A 27,288-nucleotide genomic window follows, 5' to 3' on the forward strand; every position below is an offset into this window, starting at 1 on the left:
CAACTGCTTATTGTTAGTACATGGGAATATAACTATTTTTGTATATCAACTTTGTATCCTGTGACTTTGCTGAACTCACTTATAGTCTTAGTAGCCTTTTTTGTAGATGCATGAGGATTTTCTCCCCTGATAACAAGGAATGTGTATAGTGCTCAGATACTGGTTTCTAAATGTCATTTTCCATAAAATAAACCAGCATTCCTTGGAGAAATGACTGATTCAAGGGCTAAGGATAGGAAAATATCAGATGAGCCCACTATATCTTACTGTGTCAAAAAGGAAGAAAGTGCTCAAAGAAAGATGGAAGATGTCAAATAGAGGAATCAGTCATAGACTCCCATTCGGCATTCTTTCACTAAGGAAGAGAAGGAAAGTTCTTCTTTATCAAAGAATGCTGATAAATGTAGAAGAAATAATAGAATTAGAAATTCACTTGGGAAACACCACAGTAATAACTGTTACTAAAGACACTAAAACTAGTGAATGAAAGTTTGACGAGAAACAAGATGTTTACAAAGACTCAAAGTATTTATTAATTCTAAAGGAGAAAACAATAACTTTAGGGAATGTAGCAGATACCCTCTGAACTAAGTGATTAAAGTTAACATCACTAGCACCAGACTTTCACATGCCTCCTGATACGATGTACTGACAAGAACACAATGTATGTATGCTATTCCTTCCAAAAATGCATAAGCTGAGAGTAGTGAGGAAATATTAGGCAAGTCTAAACTAAGAGACATTCTACAAAATATAAATGGTTTATACTTCTCAAAAATGTCATAGTTGGGCGCTGGGTGGCTCAGTTGGTTAAGCGACTGCCTTCGGCTCAGGTCATGATCCTGGAGTCCCGGGATCGAGTCCCGCATCGGGCTCCCTGCTCGGCAGGGAGTCTGCTTCTCCCTCTGACCCTCCCCCCTCTCATGCTCTCTATCTCATTCTCTCTCAAATAAATACATAAATAAAATCTTTAATAAAAAAATGTCATAGTCATAAAATTCAAGAAAAACCCAAGGAACTGTTCTGTATCAAGAGAAAACTAATGAGACATAACTAAATTCAACAAGTGATCCTGGACCAGAAAAAAATGTTTTTCTTTTGTTATAAAGGACGTTAACGGAGCAACTAGTAAAATATAAATAAAGTCTAGAGATATTGTCTGAGTGTTAATTTGCTGACTTTGGTAACTGTACTGTAGTTATATTAGAAAATGCCCTCATTTTTAAGAAAAGCACATTAAAGTATCAGAGGGTGGAGGGGCATCCCATCTGTAACTTACTCTTAAATGGTTCAGTGAAAAAATATATATGTACAGGAAGACAGAGAATGATAAAGCACATGTGGTGAAATGTTAACTTTTGGGCATTCTTAGTGAAGAATATATAGAAATTCTCTACTTTTTTTTGAGAGGGAGAGAGAATGTGAGTGGGGTAGGGGAGGGGCAGAGAAAGAGGGGGAGAGAAAGAATCTTAAGCAGGCTCTGTGCCCAGTGCAGAGCCCTACCTGAGATCATGACCTGAGCCAAAATCAAAAGTCAGACGCTTAACTGAGCCACCCAGGCGCCCCTCTGTAGTATTTTTTAAAGTTTTCTGTAAAAATAAAATTATCATACAATCAAATGTCAAAAGAAAGAAATCCCATATGCAATTACTTCTTCTACTTAGCATACATACCCAGATTTTCGATGGTATAATAGCGCTGTTTATAGTCCACTTTGATGGTCTGGGCATGAGGGCTGCCAATGCCATAACCAATGGCATAACCTCTGACCACAATGTTCTGATTCTCTGGAGGAGTCCAGCTTACTACAATACTAGTAACCAGTGGCCGGACATGAAGAGAACTAGGCACTTCAGGAACACGAGTTTCTGGGAAAGAAAGTAGAAAAGCAAGACTTTAGAATATTTACCATCCTTGGGGCATGGTGTTTAGCCTCCTGCCAAATTATTTGGGGCTAAGATTTTTCCATTATGCCCAAGAATTCACAGAGAATGGGTATGTATAGTGAAGTATGGCTCATGGTTTTACTATATTCTAAGAAGAAAGCAAAACCCAAACAGCCTGAAATACAAGACAATGCAGTATTAATTTGGAAGGGAAGACAAGGAGATCTAAGAACTTCTACCTAATGGAGAGAAACAAACTGCCTTTCAATAGTTATTCATTCCTCTTGGTCCCACATCTGAGTCCCAGACTCAACTAGGTGGAATGAGAAAGGCATAACACCAACTAATTAGAAGCCTGTTGTCAACAGATGATCAAGTATCACATTACAGCGATTGTATCAATTATTTATTCCCCTAAGTAATATAAGTCAGAAAAAGGGAAACTTTAGAACCACATATTGATTTAAATGGTGGGAGACTAAGAGGCTTAAAAAAGGTAGTAATTTATAGTATATCTTTCAAATCCGTTACTTCAAGGTATAACTTGCTATCTAAATTTAAAAATTAGCAAACCAAGAATGAGAATAAGGACCCAGGTGTTTGGTCTCCCAAGTGCAACACCTGTGTCTCATAAAGGCATATACACACCTACATAAAGGTGCTCACTGAATAAAGAGGTAGGGAAAGGGCAAGGTGTCTAGGACTAAGGGAAAAGGAAAACCGTAGCTGAAAAAGGCGGATTGATGTGGCTCAGTGTTAAATTTCAGATCATTCATCTATTCAGTGGCCTTGATAAAAAACTAGACTTATTTGTTCTGGTCCTGCTGGAAGGGACAGGTTGTAAAAGCCACTGGGGTGGGGGTGGGGCGGGGGCAGGGGCAGCTCTCCAGGAGACTGGCTGCATTACAGTAATGACAGGAGTGCAATACGGTAAAGTTCACAGACTTAAGCCATATACGCCCCCAAATCTGTGGGTTTCCAGTTTAACTAATTTGACTACAGTCAGTCAGTACCTAGCTTCTCCCAATCCTGTAGACTGTTGTTCTTACCATCTAAGTCACTTTCAAAAGTTTCAGCAGACAGCCAGTCGGTAGCCGGGCCTGTGCCGTTGACTGTTAGAGCAGCCACTCGGAAATTATACTCAGTCCCCCGATCAAGACCTGAGACCCAAACGACAAAAAAAAAAACAACAAAAAAAAAACAAGCTGAAATAAGAGTCTGGAAAACAAAAGATTAACAACTTCTCATTGAGTATCTCATCCACCAAATCAGTACACAGCTACCATCTTGATGAAGTTTCGGTTACAGTAGGAGAGCACACGCAATACATCTCCACAGCACAGCCGAGCTCCCACATCTCCAGCAGAGGCTGAAGCCCATACATTCAAGAGGAAAACCAGTGACTAGAGTTCCCGGGAGATTACAGATCCTTTTTTTTTTAAGAGCTTGAAGGCCCCTCAGAGATCATTTAATGTAATCCCTTCATTTTGTTACTAAGGAAGCTAAGGTCAAAAAGAGGTCAAGGATAATGAAAGAGTCATGACAATGGAACAAAGTCAGTTGGTCTCAGAAGACACCCAAGACGGAAAGGAATTAAAAGATGTAATTCCTGCTGGGTTACCTCACCTCTGTTCTCTGAGCCACCCCGTGACAAGAGTAGGCCTACAAATCTATTTCACAACAGCTTACCTACCCATAAGTATATACAATAAGAGGAATAAAGCCTTTCTTGTATGCAATTTTTCGTAATGACTATGAGTAATAAATTTACCAATGTACTGAAGGCAACAAAAATCCACATGTAAAAGTCTACCCTACAAAGTAGAGCAACAGCCAATAATATGGTCAGCTATTCAGATAATTCATGCATCCATTTTTTTCTTTTTTTATGTTAAAACACACAACAAAATTTACCATCTTAACTATTTTTCAGTGTACACTTCACGTGTATACATCTTTAGAGCACTTACATACTAAATATTGCATTACATCTTACAAGGTTATGAGAAATGATCCTACCTCCCCATATTGACATATTGGGATCTCTGGCCAGCAGCATTGTACAGAAGGTCTAAGGAGAGAACCACAGAGAGAGAGAGAACGTGGCCAGGATGCACGATGGCTCAGTGAATGAATCCTGTCACGTGGTGAGAGAAGAGATGGGAGGTATGGTTCCCAGCAGGCCCATCCTGAAGCTGTCTGCCCATAAGAAAGCAACAAGCAAGGCAGAAGGAGAAGCCACATGGCTGGGCCTGTCAGTTTACCTGTCACCTCCCTGCATACACTGAAGCAGAAAGTGCCAGAGAAGGCTGTGCATGTGTTTGTACTGTTAATAGACAAATAATATGAACTACTGGCAAACATGGCTCAACTGAGGTCCTGAAAGAATTCAACCAGTCAAATTATCATTCCCTCCCCTCTGGGGAGAGTTAGAGTGTAAGACAGCAAGCAAGAGATCGGGGGGGAGGGGGGAGCATGTGCACACACATGTGAGCAAGAGACGCATGTGTAAAAAGGCTAAGAGTTCCTTTCCTCCCAGGTTACCTACAGAGTTCATAGACTCAACTAGGGCCCACAATTCATATTATAAAGATATGGCAGAATGTGTTAAGTGCCATGAGTGGTACAGAATGAAGAAACAACAATTACTTCTGGCTAAAACAGAGTCACGTAATTTGTGGTTCCGGACAGGATCCTGGTAATCCATACTGCTCTCTGATGCTCATCAAGCTTCAAGTTAATGCTTCAAGAGAGCAAAGATGTCCATCTGTGCTCACCATTATATACCCAGTACCAGGACACACTAGTACAAGTTCAATAAAGTCTGTTAAACAAATGAATCTAAGTATGATTTTAAAATGCAATGATTTTCTCCATAAAGAAAAATCTGTTTTTACCATGAAGATGATTATTTTGCTTACACATCAAACGTTTCATTGAGAAAATGAACAGCCTCCTCATGGTCCAGGACTATATTCTGTTTTTACATTATTAGCAACAAGAACAGTAGCTGGTATACAGGTACTGTTATGCATGGGAAATGTTACCTGTATTCGGAGTCAAATCAGCAACTGTTGTTTTTTTTTTAATTTTCAATTAGCCAACATATAATACATCATTAGTTTTTGATGTAGTGTTCAACGATTCATTAGTTGTGTATAGCACCCAGTGCTCATCACCACACATGCCCTCCTTAATACCCATCACCCGGCTACCCCATCCCCCACCCATCTCCCTTCTGTAACCCTCAGTTTGTTTTCCAGAGTCCAGAGTCTTTCACGGCAACTGGCTTTTAAGAACACACGAGAACATTGTACTGTAACGCTCCTTTAGTGAGCTGTCTCAGCAACACCACTGCAACCATGTGTACTTGCCGCAGCTTAGAGCTGTGGGTTCATGTGAAGAAACTCAAAGACTGAAAGCTACCCTTGGAGACAAACATTCACCTATTTTGAAAGAAGTCAATCCCATCTTTGAGGTGAAGAGTAAGGAGAAAACCTTGCTGGGTTTTCAGAGTTACAAGTTACCAGAGTACAAGTTTTCACTGTCAGTGACTCACCTAATTCTTAGAAACTCATCCCACTACACTTTTTGACCCCAGATCTTGGTTCTATCAAGAATTTGACCCCTGGAGGCATAGGAAAGTGGCTGATGTCAAGCTTCTCTACCAAGGAGGGAGCAATGTAAGGGAAGCTGAGAGCTCCCCAAGGGTGATGAAATTCATTCTCAGGGCTTAGATAAGGATGTCAATATCTCCAATTCTTGCAGTTTTCTTCTACCAGCTCTGCTAGGAACCCCCAAAATGGTTTCTTAGGGGCATCTATCTTTATTCTTTATAAGCACAGTCCCAATATCCAAAGAGCAAAAAGCACTTCATTTTCTTCCCATGCTTCTCCTGCAAAGCCAACTGGCCCTTGCAGAGCCAAGTCTACTCCCCCCACTAGGGGAAGAAAGAGGGGACTATTCTGTCATCTACAGAGGAAGCCCATATTAGAGATGGAGTAGGGCCCATTGTTACCTAATATGCCACTTGGTCTGCTGCACATAAAGGGAAAACTACACAAAAGGAGCTATCCCAGACAGACTTCTCTAAAACTTTATCATGTAGCAAGTAGTAGCAAGAAAGACTACTGCACTACTATAGCTATTCACAAATGTTTCAGGCCACACACACGAGTGGTGTCAGTGTTATAAAAATCATTTTGTAGACCTCTGTAGACCTTTACAGTAGATATTTGGCCTATATAGCTTTGTTTTGCCTTGTTTTGAGATTGCAAAAAACCAATACAGACTTAGGATGGTTCAACTTAATATTTTTTGACTTTACAGTGATGCAAAAGCAATACGCATGCAGTAGAGACTGTACTTCAAATTCTGAATTGTGATCTTTTCCCAGGCTAGAGATAGGAGGCACAATCCTCTCTTGTGATATTGGGAGGGGCAGGAGCAGCTCCCAGTCAGCCTTGGGGTCACGAGGGTAAACTCCTTATACACTTACATTCTGTTTTTCAATCTCAGTACAGTATTCAATAAAGTACATGAGGTATCTAATAATTTGTTATAAAATAGGCTTTGTGTTAAATGGTTTTGTCCAGCTGTAGGCTGATGTAAGTGTTCTGAACACATTTAAGGTAGGCTAGGCTAAGCTATGATTTTGGCAGGTTAGGTGTGTTAAATGTATTTTTGAGTTAGGATATTTTCAAATTTTGATGGGTTTATTGGGACATAACCCCATCGTAAGTTGAGGAAGATCTGTTGTATATACATGCAAAAAAGAAAATGTGGAGAATACAGAAAACCACAAGTAAAGAAATAAAACAACACTCAGAGATGACAGAACCTATAAGATTGTGTTCCATTAACTTTTATGAAGTCAGAAGTAGACTGAACCGTTACGAATTCTTTTGAACTGTTTTCACTTTAAGTCAACCGCTGAGAGTAGTTATTAGACTAGCATAACTCAATGCCCGAGAAAGACGCCATCTCCTACCTTTCACCCACATGCAAGGCAGCTTACCTTCAATCAGATGAGACAACTGTGTCCCAGTTACCAAGGTCTCAGTGACATCACTCTTTCGGGAGGCCTTTCGGTAGCGAATCTTGTAGCCAGTAATCTGACCATTTTGTGTGGCTGGAGGAGGTGGCTGCCAGTGAATCACAATACTCTGGGAAAGACAAGATTATAGGGAAAAGACTGAATATATCAAAAAGCTTAGTCCTGTTTTATAAATTACTATCCTGAATTCACTGACATAAGGCAGCAGGGTGCAAAGACAGAGTTTTACTTAGGGATCACTCAAAATTATTTTTTGGGAAGATTATATTTGCAGGCAGTATGCTCTGGGCCCTTATTCTCCTGGGTATTTAGACATTTAGGCAAAAGTCTCAGAAAAGCTTTCAGAAGGAAAATATAAGGTCAGAGGCACATAGATTATGAAGTAAACTATGGTTAGGTGTAAGGTTCTCTGCTATCTCCATTGTGGAACGGCTGAAATTAGACAATTCTGCCTAAAACTCTCCAAGAAGGGAATCATTAATTAATAGCTGGTTTTTAATTAAAGGACAAGGATTCCCATGGTGCTTTTTGAAAGGACTGAGTGTCTCAATTGTCAATGTAGCCCAGAAGCGGCTTTGGGCCTTGGAGAGGCACACATGGCCTTCAGTGTATAGTGGACGTGGCCAGGAGGGAGTCTGAGCCTATGTACCGTTCTGACGGATGTCTACCTTCACTTCACAGTACTAAGGGGCCATGGTATCATAAACAACTTACCTCTTTCCACCTCATCACCAATGTTCTGAACTGTTAAGATCTATAATGTCAGGATTTGCAAACTACAATGTATCTGCAGAAAGACTAACTTAATCTTGGCATCAGAGAAAGGCAGTAAAGTTAAACAGAAAACACGGAGTCGGTTTCTAAGTCCAGCTTTATTGGAAGGTGTAATATCTATGACACCTTATTTCTCTGCTTGAGTACGATTCTTTTGATATAGAATCTCCCTCTCTATAAGTCCTTCTGAGACTTAGTAGTATGCCAGTAAAAATGAATAGCAATATAAAGTTTACCTTTGAATTTCTTACTTCTAAGGACAGATTCTGAGGAGCAGCACTGGGAACTGGACAGGCAAAAAAAAAAAAAAGAAAAAAGAAAATTTTTTCAATCACCCACATATCACTGCATCATGTGATATTCCTGGCCAGACTTTACACAAATGCGCATCTCAAACACTAATTATGCAACTGAAAGGTCTAAACCTAGCTGCCAATGCCCTCATGTTGATAGCAGTACGTGGATAAGGTGTGGCCACAGTTGATTCACTTAAAAAAATGAGACACATTCTTATAAAGGCATCCATACCCAAGTCAGGTTGCACCTTTGGGAAGTCAGATACTGATTTCAAGAATATGACAGTGACTCTAAACTTTTCTAGACCCCAGCTACATTCTGAACCTTCAACATATTCTTTTGAATATTCTTGTTGATGGCATATCTTTATCTTGGGGAAGAGCCACAAATTTTCTGGAAACAAATCTAATGAATATGGCAAGTATATGTACTAGGTAATGCTGTTATGAGTCCAAAATACGAGGTACATAAATCAGTGAGCTCTGCATGCCTGTGGGGTTCCTAAACTGGTTTTGAACACAATTCCCAAGTAGAATAAAGAGATATTTACACTGACAGCTTCGGAAAAGGGACCATCTGGCTTCCCAAGGCAACTTTTATAGCAGGGAACACTCATTTCAGTATGAGAAGTTTGGGACTATTGGTTAAACAAACAGCTGCATAACTTTAGTTTCTCACATATGAGAACACAAGACAGAGCTATCTCAAATTTTATGATCCACACACCTTCCAGCATCCCTCTTTGTAGTAACTATAGCAAGCAAAAAGAATTTAAGTAAACCTGATTAATTTCTTCTCCACTCACAAAATGCTGACTTTAACTCTTTTTTCCTAGTCCATCCATGGAAACTTTTCTCTCCCTTTCTCTGACATTTGGTGACCAGATATATGACTAAGTGCCCACTGCACTATATGCTTCTGGAGGACAGAGACTATGTCTTGCTCAATGTTCTATCTTGTGCTAAAAAAGAACATCAGGCTTCAGCCCAGAGATTCAGGAACGGAAGTTGTGGAGTAGGACTTATGCAACTGTGTTTTGAAAAAAAAAAGTCTATGAATGGTTCCAATCATCTCCTTGTTAAGAACCTGTGACTTAGCTGCAGAGGCAGCTGACAAAGGCTGCTGCTGGTGTCTTCATCTTCTTCATCATCATAGCTAAGATTTGCTGCATGCTCCTACATGGCAGGTACTTAATCCTTACAACAATTCCACGAAGGAGTTTCTATAACTATTCCCATTTTATTTTATTTATTTATTTTAAATGTTTGTAAAACAACTTCATAATAGATTTTAAAAAATTTTATTATGTTATTCACCATACATTACATCATTATTTTTTGATGTAGTGTTCCATGATTCATTGTTTGCATATAACACCCAGTGCTCCATTCAATACGTGCCCTCTTTAATACTCATCACCAGGCTAACACATCCCCCCACACCCCTCCCCTCTAGAACCTCCAGTTTGTTTCTCAGAGTCCACAGTCTAACCCATTTTACAGATGAAAAACCTACAAAGGAGGTTCAGGGCAGTGAACCTGACTGAGCTATGTGTTTCAGCTAATGTTTTAAAATGTCAAAATAATTTTTTAAAATTATGTACCATAACTAATAACATATCTAATATTTAAAATTGCATAATAGTACATCTACCAAACATTAATACTGCCCTTGATAGCTATTTTACTCCCAGATCTAGAAGCCAAAGATAATACACGTTTTATATGATTTCATGTGTCTTTTTCTTTAACCTAGATTCTAGAATGATAATCCCCCATTTTTTCTCTGAATAGTCCTTTTACTTTTTTTATTGCCCCCCGCACTGGTTTTCTTTCATGAGACTAATATTTTTTAAGAAGTCAGGCCAGTTTATTTATTTTTTTATAGGACTTCCCTGTTAGACATACCCAAACTGAGGAAAGTTCTACAAACAAACAGGCCTAAATTCTTGAAAAATATTATGACTTTTAGGAAACAATATATATATACTTATTAACTGCAATAAACACAGTTATTTTCTCTTCTAATAATAATATTTTTTAAAACATGCTGGTCTTAAAGATACAAATGTAGTGATCCAAAGGGGCACCTGCACCCCAATGTTTATAGCAGCAATGTCCACAATAGCCAAACTCTGGAAAGATGTCTATCGACAGATGAATGGATAAAGAAGATGTGATACATACATACATACATATATATATAAAGAAGATGTGATATATATATAAATATAAATATATATTTATATATGTATAAAGATATATATTATATATATAAAGATGTGATATATACATAAAGATACGATATATGTATGTGTATATATATATATGCACACACACACACACAATGGACTATTACTCAGCCATCAATAAAATGAAATCTTGCCATTTGCAATGACATGGATGGAACTAGAGGGTATTATGTGAAGTGAAATAAGTCAAGCAGAGAAAGACAATTATCGTATGATTTCACTCATATGTGGAATTTAAGAAACAAAGAGAAGAGCATAGGGGAAGGGAGGGAAAGTAAAACAAGATGAAATCAGAGAGGGAGACAAAACATAAGAGACTCTTACCACAGGAAACAAACTGAGGGTTGCTGGAGAGGAGGGAGGCAGGGGGATGGAGTAACTAAGTGATGGGCATTAGGGAGGGCACATGATGTAATGAGCACTAGGTGATATATAAGACTGATGAATCACTGAACTCTACCTCTGAAACTAATTATATACTATATGTTAATTAATTTAATTTAAATTTAAAAAATAGTAAAAAAAAAATTAAAATTAAAAATGCCGGTCTTGATCTACTCAATCCCCTTGGCAAGCTATAGTTTGAAAAATATTGCTCTAGGTGATGGTTACATGAATATAACTTAGCTTAGAAATTCAGTCACAGGTAAGAAATGAAACTGTCACAAAATACTGAGGAATTAATAAGAGCTATTTGGTGTACAAATATGATTGCTAAGTGGAACAAAGCCAGCCTTCCATCAGCCCTGGAATGGTTTGTGTTATGAACAAGCAACATTTATTTATACAAAAGCCCCTCCTAAAAATAAAAACAAGAGAAACTATTCAGTACCAGGCACTGCAAGTTCTACCCTCTCTCAGTAAATCTTTTAAACCCAATGAAATTGGTATTATCTACATTTTATGCATAAAGAAGCATGCTCAGACATGTTAAGGAACTAAAGTCCAGAAAAGGGGTAGAACTGGGATTTGAACTGAATCTTCTTGATAGCAAAGCCCATGACCTTACCAGGGCCCCCAAGCATGTGTGTTCCAAAGGAAGAAAGACTCACCATCTGACAACGTTCGAACAGCAACATCTTGTGTGGAGACTCCAGGACCATGTTTGTTGTAAGCCACCACTCGGAAACTATACTCTGTGTATTTTTTCAACCCATTAATGGTATGGGAGTGACTTGAAACATCAACATCCTTGAATAAAATAAAACAATTTACACGTATACAACTCAAGCCAAAAGAAATGCTGCAAAATAAAGAATTAACTATACAAATTTTGCATGTGATACAATGCAGATTTTTATCCCTTTTACAAAATACTACTTAACAATCAAAGCAGATTAATCAGAAACACTGGCAATTTACAGAGAAATACTGCTTGATGTTTAGTGACCCCTCCTGATAAAAACTACAGAATATAACTTGGTACAAAGAAAGAAGTCGGGCACCTGGGTAGCTCAGTCAGTTAAGCGACTGCCTTCAGCTCAGGTCATGATCCCAGGGTCCTGGGATCGAGTCCCACATCAGGCTCCCTGCTCTGCGGGGAGCCTGCTTCTCCCTCTCCCACTCCCCCTGCTTGTGCTCCCTCTCTCGCTGTGTTTCTCTCTGTCAAATAAATAAATAAAATCTTAAAAAAAAAAAAAAAAGAAAGAAAGAAGTCTGCTGACTTTTCATTTCCTATATACAACTTTTTTATTCTGAGATTTCTAGACAAGCAAGTATTGAGTTTTGGAACTATATTTCAACTCTACTATTTCAATCAATCAATTGAAAAATGGCTTTGGGGCGCCTAGGTGGCACAGTTGGTTAAGCATCTGACTCTTGGTTTTGGCTCAGGTCGTTATCTTAGGGTCCTGGGATGGAGGCCAGTGTCAGGATCCACGCTGGGTATGGAGCCTACTTAAGATTCTCTCTCTCCTTCTTCCTCTGCTCCTCCTGCTCATTCTTTCTCTCTAAGGTAAATAAATCTTACCAAAAAAGGCTTCATCTTTTACCTGTTCTTTATCAGTCCCTTTTTCCATGTAGTACAATTTGTAATTCTGAATTTCCCCATTGCCAGACAATGGTGTTTCCCAGGTGACAGTGATGGAAGTAGGTGAAGCTGCATATGCTCGGATGTTAGGTGCTGGGCCAGGGAGCTGAACTAGAAAGAAAATTTTGAGACAGCAAAATACGAATGAAATTTACTGCACTCCTTAATCACCATTCTCAGCAATAACGTCCTAATGGCCATGTTTTTAAAAACAATAAAAACTGAGAAAACAACTGATTTGATTGAAGTGGTTTTAGGATAGTATATGATTAAATGCATTTCCCTTTTTAGACTCAAATTATAACCAAAAATTATCTGTGAAGTATCTCAAATGTATTCAAAGGAAAAAATAAACATTGCGGAATTTTTTTTGTGGTTTATAAAATCCTAGTTTTTCAGCAGGACTGCAGCACATAAAAGCAGCCATCACAAAAAGAGAGTCTTCAGGGGATTAAAGAGGACACGTATCCTGATGAGCACTGAGTAATGTACAGAATTGCTGAATTGCTGTAATGTACACCTGAAACTGATATAATACTATATGTTAGTTATACTGGAATTAAAGTAAAAAACTTTAAAAAAAGAGCGAGGCTTCTTTTGCCAGGCACTGGGGATGTGGTGATGGACGGAGTCCCAGCCCACAAAGAATTCCCAGTCTAGAGGGAACTCAGACATATAAATAGTTGCAAAAGTCACAAGTGCCTACAGATTTCATAATGACTGTAACGAAAACAGAAAGAGAATACACAACTCTGCTTTGAAAGGGGGGTGTGTAGGCAAGGGAAGGACTGGGAAGATTTCTGGGGAGCCAGAAGGAACAGCTTCCTCAGATACTAAGGGAAAAATTATTCCAGTCAATGGGGAGGACATGTGAGAAGACGGTATAATGTGGTTCAGGGTGAATACTGAATGAATGTGGGAGGGAGAATGCTGAGGAGGAGGACACAGCCGGATAGTGAAGAGCTTCTAATGTGCTGCTGTGGAGTCTGCCTCATCTCTTGTAGGTGTTCGGTAATTACTGAAAAATTATGAGCAGGAATATGACATGATATGATCAGATCTGTATTTAGAAAGGACACATAAATGTATGCATGGAAGAAAAACAGTAAGCGAATAAGACTAAAGAATAATGATTTTTAAAATAGCTACCATTTATTGAATGCTTACAATCAGTCCCGCTTAAAATGCTTTACATGTATTTAAATTATGTCTCATTTAATCTTTGCACTAACCCACATGAGAGGGACACTATTATCATCCCTATTTACAGATGAGGTTGAGAGGCTAAGAACTGCTCCCACAGGACGGAAAGTCAGTGAGTGGTGGAGCCAGGAGCTGCACACTTCCTGATTCTAACACGTGGAATCAAGCAGACCAGTCCGAAGATTACTACGGCGCCCTCCATGGGATGTATGTGACTGGAAGACAGTCCAGCTCTAACTCCTACAACAGTTCCCGTACCTCTTTACTACATTCTTTTCATCTAACTGATGAACTTGTGACAAGTTCCAGCACCAATTTATACACAAATTCCAGAGGTTGCCTATGCCTACACTTTGGTAGACATTCTATATTTAAAAACAATTTCTCTGGTGCCGGTGTTTCTCTAACAGAATCCATTAGATTTAAGGAACAGGAAAAAAAACGTAGCAAAATGTAAAACAAACAAGCTTTCTTAAATAACAGCACCACAGCTTGACAGTTTTGCTACCCAAGTAGAGAAACCTGAATGTGGTTATTCTGACAGTTGTTTGCTTTATTTAGTCATGAATCATGGTTATTCACTTAATGTTAAGAGCATTTTTTTGTGCAGCCTGACAAGTGGGATTTGTCACACTTCTGCTGCTACAGGAAACTTTCCTCTAAGTTATTAAAGGGGAAGGAAAACAAAACAATCCCCCGATTCCCTTGAAATAACTTTCAATATATTCATTGGATACACATAAACAAATATGATCCTAAAAAGGCACTAAGAAATTCTTTCATTTCACCTGCACAGTGGCATAATAAATGGAAAAAATTTTAAGTTGGTTTGTTCAGCTAAGTATGTAAAATATTTTCTGAGGGCTGACTTCAGCACTTGCACCTCTCCTGCCATAGGCTGAATACCTTCAGATGAAGTACAAATCTCTTTCCATTAATTTGTCTTTTGCTAAAACTTGTTATAGCCACTTTCCAACCCTAAAATACCCTCAAGAGAATCAGGTTCCATCTACATTAGTCTCTTTCTTCTAATCAAACTCCTTGAAGAAATGATTGTACTGCCTACTTTCCTTAGAATTACAGAGGTACAATATCATATAGGTGGGACCACAGGGAAAGAGTCTACAAGGCATCTGAGCCAGGTCTTAAAGAATCAATAAAATCTGAGTGTGTATCAGCAGAGTCCTATTGCCTTACACTGTTTGCCACTGTTTGATGTGAATTACTTTGATCTCCCCTAACTAATTCATAAGGTCCTCGATGGCAAGGAACTGGTACCTTCTGCACTGTTATGGTACATGAGGCTACATGAAAGGCAGACCTTCCTATGGTCTACATACAGGTAGGGCTGACAGACAGGTGGAAGACTTACCCTCAGGCTGTGTTTCTACTCGGAGTGGAGCTGAACTCTCTCCGGAGCCATGTTTATTTTGAGCCAGAACTCTAAAGATGTACACAGTCGCCGGCATTAGGTTTTGAATGGTTACCTGCATTTCTCCTGGGCGACTGGTATTCTCAACACGTTCCCTTTGGGCAAAGAGGGGTGTGGAAAGAAACAGCATTGATTAGGAATACTTCTAGAATGTGCAGTTTCATTTTCATTCCAATTCCTATAGATAAATGCCATATCAAAATCTTAACTCTTGACTCCGGGAAACAAACTGAGGGTTGTCCATAATTATACTCAGTCTACTGTACATACTATAATAAAAACCAGTTTATATTACACAAGAGTTTTCAACAAATATTGTGGAAGAATTCATTTGTTTTAGACAAATAGCTGGCCTTAAAGGATTGTCGATCATGAAAGGAGAGATCTGTATCTATCCTGACAGAGTAATAAAAAGGTCCAAAACCACTCTGTGGACAAAATTACTTGAAATTACATAATCGGGTCGCATTAAAATTCTTACTTTAAGATATTGGTAATTTTCCCTGAAATCACGGATTAAAATTTATTTAGTTCTACATGACCTTATGCAGATTTGCCTGATTGTATGTGAACGTTTACATTTCAGAGATTTAAGTGTTTTTCAGTAGTTTCCTATAGTTTTTAAAACTACCTTATTTTAATTTAAAACAAACCAACAGAACCCACATCATCTTCATAGAGTCCCTGTCCATATATAATGTTAGGTCCACCAGAGCAGGGTAACTATAGCACCAAAAGCTATTGCTCAAAGATATCTGAGATATCGACAGGTATTTTCTCTCGAGCTAACCCTCTAAATCACAAGATTTAAAAGGAGGTATCAGCTGATTTCTTACACTCTGAAGTTTCTGACAGTTGCTCTGATCACAAATGATCACTGTCTAAAAGAAAGTATGGGATTTTACACGTCACCCAACTACAAGCTCCATGTGAGAGCACAGATTAGGTCAGTTTTGCTCACTGTACGTAACAGTTTAAACAAAAAGTTGGAACTATCTTGAGAAAGATAGCTGGGGGGAGCGCTCTTTTACTTTAAATTGAAGTGTCTCAGTCATGTTCCCATATTACAGAAGAACTTAGCAGAATGCTCATACGTGGAAGCAGCCTCACAGATACGTGCAGAATGCATGAATGGAAATTTGCTTTCTATGTAAACTTTGTGTAGTAATAATATCATGTACATCTTTTGTTCGTTCCTGTGTGAAAGGAAAAAAAACCAGGAGAAATGAGTGAAGGGAACGAAAAACTTAGAACAAACTTCTATAGAAACACTACAATTAAAAAAATCAGTAATACGTATGATTCCTTAAAGATGAAAGAATAATTAGCTAGTACTGCAAAAGCTTTAACTCTAGATCGGTCTGAGGTCCCAGAACCAACTGCCTGTCTAGAAAAAAACTTCTGACTTCAGGACAAGATCCAGGGTGGGTTTTAAAGTGCAATTCTCATAAATGGGTGAGGTTGCAATGGAACTTAGGTTAGAATGTGTAACTAAGAGTCAAAGGAGAAAGGAAAAGGTACATTTTATATTAAGACAGTGCTGGGCTAGGCATTAAGAGCTCTAATTCTGGTTTGGCAAGCTCACTAATTCTTTCTGAGCCAGATAGTAAATATTTACAGGCTAAGAGACAAAATGGAAAATATTAAGTAGTTACTTATATAACCTATTAAAATGTAACCATTTGAAAACACAAAAAAATATTCTTAGCTCCTGGGTCATAAAAATAACAAGTCTGATTTGGCCCAGGGTCCCTAGCTTGCCAATTCCTGGGCTCAACTAAGATACCTAAGGCTTCGTCCACCTCTAAAATGTTATTAACTTCTGGAATAACTTACTCTGCAACAAGTCTGATTTGGCTCAGGGTCCATAGCTTGCCAATTCCTGGGCTCAACTAAGATACCTAAGGCTTCGTCCATCTCTAAAATGTTATTAACTTCTGGAATAACTTACTCTGCATTTTACATTTAGTGGCTAATATCAGAAAAGTACTATTTACACTGAAAAAGAATGAACATTTCATAGTTGAAAAGGCAGAGGAAGGACCCTTTGAAATCTCAAGAAACTCAAGCACCCAAAAGAATTATCTCATGACCAAGACACACTGTGCCATCTGGTGGCTGATTTTTCAAGTGCAGGAAGTAGTGGGATTTGTAAATGCAGGTAGTGGCTTCCATCCTCACACTGAATTCTTATTATAAGTCTGTGATGAAAAGTTACTACCCTCATTTTTTTAGATGAGAAAACCTAAGCTTATAAAGGTTAAATAAATTCTATTTACAAAACAAGCAGGATCTAGTCTTCTGTCTTGGTGTTCTTTCTACTCCTTCATGGCTTGTATTCAGAAATCATAAATTTCATTCACAAATTAAATGACAAAAACATGAGTCTCCAAGAATCTTCCTTTGAAATATTCCCTAGACTTATTCTGTTCACTTCAAGTCACTACTCTCACCTTCGTCCAGGCCATATCTACCCCATGCCTAGATTAAGGAGATTTGTCTCTCTGACTTCATTTCTTTTCTTCTCTTTACATAGTGCTCATAAAAAAGCTATTTAATAAAATCACAGTGCACACTTGCTCAGTAGTCTAAAATGGTCCCTTCTTAACTGATTATGTCCAAATTCTTACTGGCATTATGACATTTGGCTCTAAACTTCTACTTTATTATAATCTCTTACTAATTCCTACCAGAACTCTGGGCCAGTTAAGCTTTCTTACTTTCCCATCCATCAAACACCAGACATGCAAATTAAATTGCATCCTCCTGCACCTCCTCTTCCTTTATATATACTTGCCTTGTCTTCCTGCCTGACAAGTTAATTTTAAATTGAAGTGACAGATTCTCATTAAAAACAAAAGCATATATAGTTTTAAAAAATCCAAAAGTCCCAGTTTTTCTCTGTCCTCGAAACCTGTCCTCCCTGACACCTAACTGTGGCACATCCTGACCTATATCTTACCAGATCTCTTCATGTCAGGTTTTCTCAACCTTAGCACTATTGAGCTTTGGGGTGGGATAATTCTTTGTTGTAAGGGGTTGTCCTGTACACTGCAGGACGTTTATCAGCATTTGTGGCTTCTACTCATTGGATGACAGTAAGCATCCTCTCTCATCTGAGGTTTAATAACCAAAAATGTCACCAGACATGGCCAAATGTCCACTGAGGGATGGAGGCAAACTGTCGCTGGCTGAGAATCACTGCTTTGGGCATTTACATGCACATCAAAATAGAGATACGTCATTAAAAAATTCCTGTATCACAGTTCATATGGATATACATATATTAATTATGTGCCCATTCCTCCATTATGGGCACTTACTTTCCTTTTTTCATTCTTACAAATAATGTTACAATAAACATTTTTATGAGTGCCCTATGCATATGTATATCTGTTATCTATAGAACATCTAGAAGTGTAATTGATGGATTGATGGGTATGTGCATTAAAAAGGTAAAAAAAATTCTGCCAAATCACTTTCTCCAAGGGCTATTCTTATACCACCAAAAGCCTAGAGCAGATTTCTTCTCAGCATTTTAACTTGTTTAACACTAGATATTATCAACTTAAAATTTTTGCCAGCCTTATAAGTGAAAAATAGTTTCACTTTTTGTATTATTTTGTATTTCCCAGGCCGTGAGCAATGGCAAAAACATTTTTTAACTTTAATGGGCCTTCCATTAACTTCTGCTAATCATCTACTTGTACCTTCTGCCTCTTGGGATATTTGTCTTCTACCTATGATTTGTAGGAGCTCTTTATATAGATTGGATAGCAATACAATGTTTTATAAATGGTACAAATTTTTTCCCAGCTCATCACTTGATAGTTTGATTTTGTCTATGGTATTTTATCACATGGAATTTTACACTGTTATATAATAAACTTTGTCAATCTCTCCTGTTGTGGCTTCTGGATTTCCTGTCTTCTGTTAAAGGCCTTTCACACTCGAGTGATAAAATATATTTTCTTCTAATACAATTATGAACTTCAAAATCTCTTAATCCATCTATAATTTATTGTTATACATGATGTAAGACAGAGCTATAACTTCCATTCTTTCTACCAAATGGAGTTAATTATCTCAACAGGATTTCTTGAATAAGCTATTATTTCTCCATCGATTGTTCATGAATTTATTCATTTAACAAGTAATTATTTAGTGCTATTATATGTCAGGCCCTGTTCCAGGTGCCGGCGATACTCTATCGAATAAGGCAGACATAAGAAACAGGTTATTAAAAGAGAAGATTTCAGCGTGTTAAGTGTTCTGAAAACAAAACAAAAGCAAAAAAAACACCAAAAACCAAAAACCCACAAACCCCAAAACAGGGTGATGTGATAGTGGTATTCTGGTGAATGTTTAATAACCAGCTCTGGTTCGTAGTACTTGTCCCAGTAAATACTCGTGCCACGCCCTGTTTTGAACTACGAAGTCGTCATAGGGTCTGCAAAATTTCCTGAAACTTTAATAGCTGGCTTGGGAACAAACGGGCTCCAGAACACCATGTGTGATAGGGCCGAAGGGGGCTAAGTTGGGAGGGTATTCATGGAAGGCTTATGGAGGCATCATCTGAAGATGACAGATACGAAGCCACCAACAGCTGTTTGTGAGGAAAATGCATTCTTGGTAGAAGGAACGGCAAGGGCAAAGGACCTAGAGTGGAAAGAAGTTTGTTATTCTGAGGAATTACTAAGTGTTTTTTCCTTTTGTGAAATACTACAAAATTAGCAGTGAGATGTGAAAGATTATTGGAGAAATTTTCACACAGATGCCATTTGGTAGTAATGTCTTGCCTTTTTGTGTCTAGAACTATGTTTCTCTATCTTTATAATTCCCAAAACATCTGGTACAATGTTCAGAAAACCATGATTCTATGAGTTGCTCCACCTAAATGGCTCAAATGTAGTCACACAGACTTCTCAAGAGTGTTAAATCAAGCGGTTTTGATGAAGGTTCCTATCCTTGTGGAACTTGACAATCTAGTTATTAAATACAAAGTGTATCAGATGTAAGCACCCTGGTAGAGACACAAGCTCTATTTCATGTGTGAGGGCCCGAACCAAAACAGATATTTTCGCTTTCTTATTTCGGTATGAATGAAGAAATCTACTTGGCAATGCTAAGAATACATAGCACATGGCATGGTTCCTCCCAAAGGTTTTATAATCAGGTTGGGAAAACAACACAAATACACATAAAACAGCAGAAGAGTAACAACTTACGGCAGTAAGAGATCATGTGTTATAATTAAGTGCCAATATTAGAGGCACGACCACATATAAGAGAAAGGCTGTATATGCTGAAAAAGGTGGAGAAAAATGCATGAGGGCTTCCTGGGGTTTAATATGAGCCACGAAAGACGAATTGACTTTAGCTTCAGTTGGGAAAGGCGGAAGCGACTGAAGAGAAAGGGAATCAGACTGGCTTCATGAGAAAGGGAGTTAAACTGGGAGGAGAGAAAAGGAAGGTTGGACAGATACAATAAAGCTGGACTATGAGTAAAGTGGCCGAGGGATTCTGCACAACCTCCCATAAGCAGTGAAGAAGCAATGTGAGCTCCTGAAAGAGGTGGAGATAGAGAGGAACTTAATGAAAATGCGGTTAGGAAAATTAGCTACTAATTACTCTTGTGTCATCAAGGAGACCCCCCGGGAGCTCAGCAGCCCACTTCCACATATGGGTGCAGGCAAATATTCATTTAAGATTACTTCTATAAATTAAGTCTACCTTAATTTCTAGAATCTGTATGTTCTAAGTAAGCCATGTCCTATAGGCTGTGCTGACTGAACCTTATGAAAAAAGAGGAACCCTAGTTATATTTTAATACTTCCATCTAAATAGCTCTATCTACCCTCTCCCCAAGTCATTCCAGAGAGGCAGGAAAGAATATCAGGACTTCAGTCTGATTGGGATAAATTTTAATGACCTAAAATTGGGAATTATGCATATTAGTGATATTTTCTGGAACAAAAATTGGTATAGATTCTGCACAACAAAGAGCCAGGGTGAGCATGACTGGCCTGGGATAGACCAAGATGCAACCAGCTGGCTCCAGACATACGGACACTTACCTAGCAATCCCCTCTTTGGTGTAGAAGACAGAGTAGGTAAGGTTGTCTCCATGAGGATCTGATGCAGGTGTGCGCCACGTCAGTTTGATGAAGCGGGTAGAGACCAGGGAGGCCACGACATCCCGAGGAGCTGAAGGCAGTGGTCCCGCTGTGGCTGGTGCTAGATGGTCAGTAGTGGCACTGGTCAGTGAAGTGGGAGGTAATGTTGGGATGGCAACATCTTGTCATGTGCAAACATTGGGGAATATGAAGGGCAAACCACGACGGTTTTAAAAAAGAGAACAGAAAAAACAAAAAACAAAAAAGAAATAAACAAAACCACGATGGGAAATAAAATAAAATGAATGAACATAAAAAAGGCCATTAAACTGAAGGCTAACATGCAGGCCAGGGTTAACTACTGAAAACTAATGGGCACTATTCAGACACATCACTGTAGAGCAAGGAGACTTTCTGGTCACTATAATGGTTGTGGGCAAGGGACAGGGAGGGTGACGGCTGAGAATAAAACATCTCACAGAAGGACACAGCAGTGACCAAGTAATTTTCTTTAATTCTGAAAGCGGCATGCAACATCTGTCAAACTTTGCACATAAAAGTTTCACCTATGATAAAACCTCAATACTTTTAGCTACTTTATCAAATACGGAATAACATGTGTAGCATGGATGAGCCTAGCTGCTCTGGACATAGGCCCAGGCTGTCATGACCTCACTGCAGAGCTGGAGTCTTCAGCTCTGCAGGAGACTCAAGAGACACATCTTTAACTTTTGTCTAATAATAAACTATGCTCTCTGTAATTCGGCAATACCCAGGCAAGTTAGACAACCTTCCTCACTTTACTAATATTTTACTTGCTATCTTTTTCAACTCATTTAACTACAACAATATAAAAACATGAATCAAAAATGTCAAAACCATAAAAACACAGTACTTAGGTAGCTTGTCTGTTTGTTATGGGGCTCTCTGCAATATGTATTACCGTGGCTTGCAGACTCAGGAACTGGATGGGATAGATGAAGCGGTGGCAAGTCAAAGTTCCGCTCATCAAAAGTCTGTTTGTACACTTGTAGTCATGGGTGACTTTATTACTCCTTAAGGCAGTCCATTCTGTTGTCGGACACTTCTGATTTTCCTAATATTGAACCGAAAATCTCCTGCATCTTGGGGCCAGAAAGTGTAAGTAAAATCTCACAATTTTTAACTAAAGGAGTTCATCTGAGTTGTGTCATAACCTTAGTGGGAAAATTAGTGGAAGAGAGGCAGAGAAGAAAACATGAAAATTCTGGACCTAATTTTCGGTGGAATGGTAGGTCAACAACCTCCAGGAAAGGCCTGTGAACTGCAAGAGAATCTAAAGTAAGGCAGTCAATAACTATGCCAGAGTAAGTTCTCTAAGGGAAAGTACAGAGAAGATGAACCCAAAGTCACTACTTAGGTGGGGAAGGGGCAAGAGGCATCCAACAGCCACCATCTCTACATGGCTCTCTGGCTCTTCATATGGCCTCGCTGGATCCTTATGGTCATTTTACTTCTGTCTTACATGTAGAGACTGACATTTAAAAGGGCTAAACCGCTCATCCTAGGTCACAGACGGTGAATGATGTAGTGTTAAAACCAACTTTGGTTTTTAGTTTATGCCAAGAGGAGTTCTACTCGTCCTGTGCTACTTATCAACTGTGTCATCATGGGCAACTCATTCACTCTCCCTTTTCCTCTCCTTATGAGAAAGTACTTTGAAGAGCACAGAGTGCCATCAGAACGTAAGACTATGAAGTCCCAGCCACAGTCCCAGAAGATACAAGTCCACACTCCGCTGACCAAGTGTGCACGCTGTAAGTTACATCTGAACGGCCTGTAAGGCCTGACATTCTTATCCAGATGTGCTGCCTCAGAGAACATACCTCTCCTTCACAGCTTTCAGAGTTCTTTTTCATATACTGTGTCAGTTTATTCACACAGCAACCTCAGGAGGTAGGATGGAAATGACAGGATTGGAGGCTGGGGGGGAAGGTCAGAAAGGAGTCGAGGACTCCCAGGTTTCTGGCTTGGGAGAATGGGTGGTGGGTGGTGTCATTCAAGGAGAACGGCAATATTAAGAGACTAGAGACTGAGGGAGAGATGGCAAATCTGGTTCTGAACATGCTGTGTCCAGAATAATGATCCAACATCCGCCAGAGAAATGTGTAAGAAGAAACCAAAAATATGAATCTCTGATTATTGTAAAGTAAGTCACTAAAAAACCCTTAGTGGGAAATGGTTCAAAGAGTAGCCTGAACACAGTCTTGCTTTGTTGCCTCATTTCTGTGCCCATCCAGAAACACACTAAGTAAAAGCTGCTTCCAAGTCTGACCCGATTCACTAAGCTATATTTTTCCCAACTATCTGCTGGCTGGAGAGGAGAGGAAATTTGTAATGTAAGAGGCAGTAGAGCATACTGGAAAAGGCCCAGGATTTCAAGTACAAAGACCTTGTGTTCAAAACTTGACTCTGCCACTTCCTAATAATGTGAAGTTGGGCAAGTCACTTAGTCTCTCTGATCTCAGTGACCTTGTCTATAAACTGGAAATGCTCCCCACCATTAGCACCACAATTAGCTTGAATGGGTGACAAACGGAAGAAGGTAAGTATAAAGGCAACCAGGAGGGGAATGTAAGCAGGAAGGACCAGGGCACAGAAGTAATGGGTGATAACTGAAAGAATCGTCAGACAGGGAAACTTCAATTAGCCTATGGAACTTCTACAGCACACAACTGTAAGTTTTTAATGGCATCCAGCGCTTCCCATGTATATTTGTCATGTTCACACTCAATCATGCTAACCTAATAGGCTCCCGGAAGACAAAATCTGTATCTGCTTCATCTTGGCATCACTCATTGTGCCTGTGTATACCTTAGATAATAAATGTGTATTTATTGAATTAATAAGTGGAAGAAAATTCAGGGAGACATTAGTGCAATGGAGACAGTGTTGCTAGAATCTCATCACACACAGTATTTTAATCTTTCTAGCTGATTCAAAGTACATACAAGTAACATTTATATAATTATGTTATATAAACATTTGCTTTGCAAATGTATTTTATCAGTTATACCTAGAATAAAAGTATAGGTAATGCCAGGTCATCGTAAACGATTCCTAGTTAACTATGGGAAAAATCTATGTCTATTCCTTTTTTTTTTTTTTTTTTAAGATTTTATTTATTTGACAGAGAGAGACAGCAAGAGAGGGAACACACGCAGGGGGAGTGGGAGAGGGAGAAACAGGGAGCCCAATGCGGGGCTCGATCCCAGGACCCGAAGGCAGACGCTTAACGACTGAGCCACCCAGGCGCCCCAATCCATGTCCATTCTGGTCCTAGTGTTTCACACCCACTTTCCCCAAGTTGGTTCTTTTTCTGCTGTTCCATGTTCTAGTTGGGCGGGTAAGGAAGAGTCTTACGTGATCCCAGAGAATCAAACAGGCAATGAAGTTATACCAGGATCAACCGAAATGATGCAGATGGGAACTTCAGACTTCTAGCATGATGGTTTGAGGACATCAACAGATGCTCTTCCCAAAAAAACAAGCATAAAGTTGCACAAAACTGTCAAAGACTGGAAACTGCCCAAAGGCATACAGCAAACCAAGAAGCATTTATCTGTGAAAATCAGCAGTGCGTGTGCCGTTCCTCCTGTGTGTGTTCCAAGCTCCCCAGCTCTGCCGGAGCAGTTATTCAACAGAGCCCGGGCAGGCCCTGGAAGCCGGTGGCTGCTGTCGGAGGGGCTCATCTGATGTGGAGTATCGTCGGAGCAGTAATCTTGGTGGCAAGTGAAGAGGAAGGGCCAGCGTCTCCGCCAGCCCAAGGCTGTGATCTTTTCCCGGAGCAAAGAGTGGACGATAGACTAGCAGGATTTAACAGGGAGTTTGGGGTGAAAAAACACGAAGAAGGCTCGATAAGCTCTCCACATGCCCCAGGAAGACTGAAAGCCGTGAGTGTGTGCGGCAGAGCCAGCAGGAGGTCCAGGGGACCCATATATCCCTGGCCAGCAGAACCTACGTGTGTGTTCAGAGGACCAGTGAGAGACCCCGTGGAAAGCAAGAGCTGAGGCAGACTGAAAAATGACCTCAAGTTTGAATGCATGCCCCAAACCACACCAGACCCAGAAGGGTGGAAGGCTTACTGGCTGGAGGTGTTTGAGCACAACTTCTGACTGATGTTTGGCTAAACACTAATCCAAACAGACACAAGGGTTACCCCTAGAAAGCCAGGCTTAAGAATAAAAACAAAATGAAAAACAAAAGCTAAGAAGAAACATCAGTGGTTGCACAGTGTGGGGAAGATGGATGTCCAGAAAAAAAAAAAAAAGATGGATGTCCAGGATTTAGTCTAGGCAAGCTTACTGCACAAACAAAACAAGAACAGCTCGGGGGGGGGGGGGAGGAGGAATGAGGACCCACAGCTGCTACAATATGCTCCCCAAAATACCTAACAGTCAACAAAGAATGAAGACACGTACAAAGAAATGAAGTGTGACTTATACTCAGAGGCTAATATAAAAAATGCAGTCAATACAAAAGGTCTCGGGGTACTTGGATATTAGATTTGACAAAGATTTCAAAGCAGCTGTTAAAAATATGTTCAAAGAACTCAAGAAAACTGTCAGGAACTATGCAGGGTCTGAGATTTACCTTACTTATGAGCTAACAAGACAGGCTATTATTGTTTTATGGGCACTGGCAGAAACACAAATCTTGTATCAGAGACAAAACTGTATTATTCGGGGCAATGGCAATAGCTAGAGCTTCTTGTTTGTTTTCATCAGTTCCCCATGCCTCCCAAGCCCCACAAAGGCAATGTAAAGGACCCGGGATGGATGCGTACACATGCAGCAGGTTGTTACAGGAGAAGAACCCTGAGCTTGAAGAATTTACTACTTCCACAGCAAGCTCCAGACAAAGAACCGGCCTGCAGTGGATATCTGATTTCATTCTGTTGTGATCAGGCACATACTTTGTATGGTTGCAGTCTTTTAAAATTTCCTGAGACTTGTTTTATGTCCCAGCATATAGTGTATCCTAGAGATTATTTTGTATGCACTTGAAAAAAATCTGTATCTGTAGTTGTTGGGTGGAGATTCTATAATATCAGTTAGGCCAAGGTGGTTGTTAGAGTTAAGTTTTCTATACTCTTAACTTTTTCTAATTGTTTTAATCCGTTTTTGAGAGAATATTAAAATTTCCAATTATTATCACTGAATTGTGTATCTTTTCTTTGAATATATCGATTATAAATACATATACATCTAATAACAGAGCACCCAAGTATGTGAATTCAAAGAAATATAGGGAAATCCCAAATTTTTGGAAATCAAACAATCCACTTCTAAGTAACCCAAGGATCAAAGAAGAAATCACAAGAAAAACTTAAAAAAAAAAATCTTTAACTGAATGAAAATAAAAACACAACAAATTAAAAATTATGGGATACAGCTAAAACAGCGCCTAAAGGGAAATTTAAAAACCTTTATCAAAAGAGAAGTCTCACATGAATTACCCAAACTCCTACTTAGTGAAGAGTGTAATCTTTTTTTAAAAATATTTTTATTTATTTATTTATTTGTTTGTTTGTTTGTTTGTTTGACAGAGAGAGAGATAGTGAGAGCAGGAACACAAGCAGGGGGAGTGGGAGAGGGAAAAGCAGATTTTCCACTGAGCAAGGACCTGATGCGGGGCTCAATTCCAGGACTCTGGGATCATGACCTGAGCCGAAGGCAGATGCTTAATAACTGAGCTACCCAGGTGCCCCAAGAGTATAGATCTTAAGCATTCTCATACACACACACAAAGTAACCCTGTAAGGTGACGGGTGTTTTAATTAACTTGTTGACTTGATTGTGGGAACCCTTTCACACCATATACATATTATGTATCATTATGTTGTACACTTTAAATATATTACCATTTATTTGTCAATCATACCTCAATAAAACTGGGAAAAATTAAATTGAATAATATTTTAGCCAAGTTTTAAAAAAAAGACACAAGACTAAGAAATTAATAGAAGACATAAGGTACCTAAATTAAGACTCAAAGAAGGGACAATATGACCAACCCTATAGATTGGTAAATTACAAAGTAAAATTATGAACAAATTTATGCTAATAAATCAGATTAACTCAAAGAAAATAGAAAAATTCCTTGAAAGACAAAAATTACCAAACCTACTTACAAAGAAACACAAAATCTGGGTAGAACTATAACAAATAGAGACATTTAACTAGTAATTAAAAAACTTCCCACA

The 27,288-nt window shown here is 39.0% G+C and overlaps 1 protein-coding gene across 6 annotated transcripts in view; it reads right to left on the minus strand.

Moving 5' to 3' along the window:
* The window catches only part of NEO1 (neogenin 1), a 252,544-nt gene that overhangs the window by 36,237 nt on the left and 189,019 nt on the right, over positions 1 to 27,288 (minus strand). For 4 of the 6 annotated variants that reach the window (XM_064570177.1, XM_054513445.2, XM_045899736.3 and 1 more), the window contains 8 exons: positions 21,006 to 21,225; positions 14,869 to 15,023; positions 12,256 to 12,404; positions 11,317 to 11,455; positions 7,953 to 8,002; positions 6,904 to 7,051; positions 2,936 to 3,046; positions 1,674 to 1,868 (listed from right to left, as the gene is read on the minus strand). In XM_064570177.1, coding sequence (XP_064426247.1) covers positions 1,674 to 1,868; positions 2,936 to 3,046; positions 6,904 to 7,051; positions 7,953 to 8,002; positions 11,317 to 11,455; positions 12,256 to 12,404; positions 14,869 to 15,023; positions 21,006 to 21,225 — 1,167 coding nt within the window. The remainder of the gene's footprint in view (positions 1 to 1,673; positions 1,869 to 2,935; positions 3,047 to 6,903; positions 7,052 to 7,952; positions 8,003 to 11,316; positions 11,456 to 12,255; positions 12,405 to 14,868; positions 15,024 to 21,005; positions 21,226 to 27,288) is intronic. The other 2 variants (XM_054513446.2, XM_045899737.3) reach the window with 1 other exon arrangement.

This window comes from Mirounga angustirostris, unplaced genomic scaffold (assembly GCF_029215605.1).
Source record: "Mirounga angustirostris isolate CCGP_5_RB_7025 unplaced genomic scaffold, mMirAng1.0.hap1 SCAF_9, whole genome shotgun sequence".
Classification (NCBI taxonomy): Eukaryota; Metazoa; Chordata; class Mammalia; order Carnivora; family Phocidae; genus Mirounga; species Mirounga angustirostris.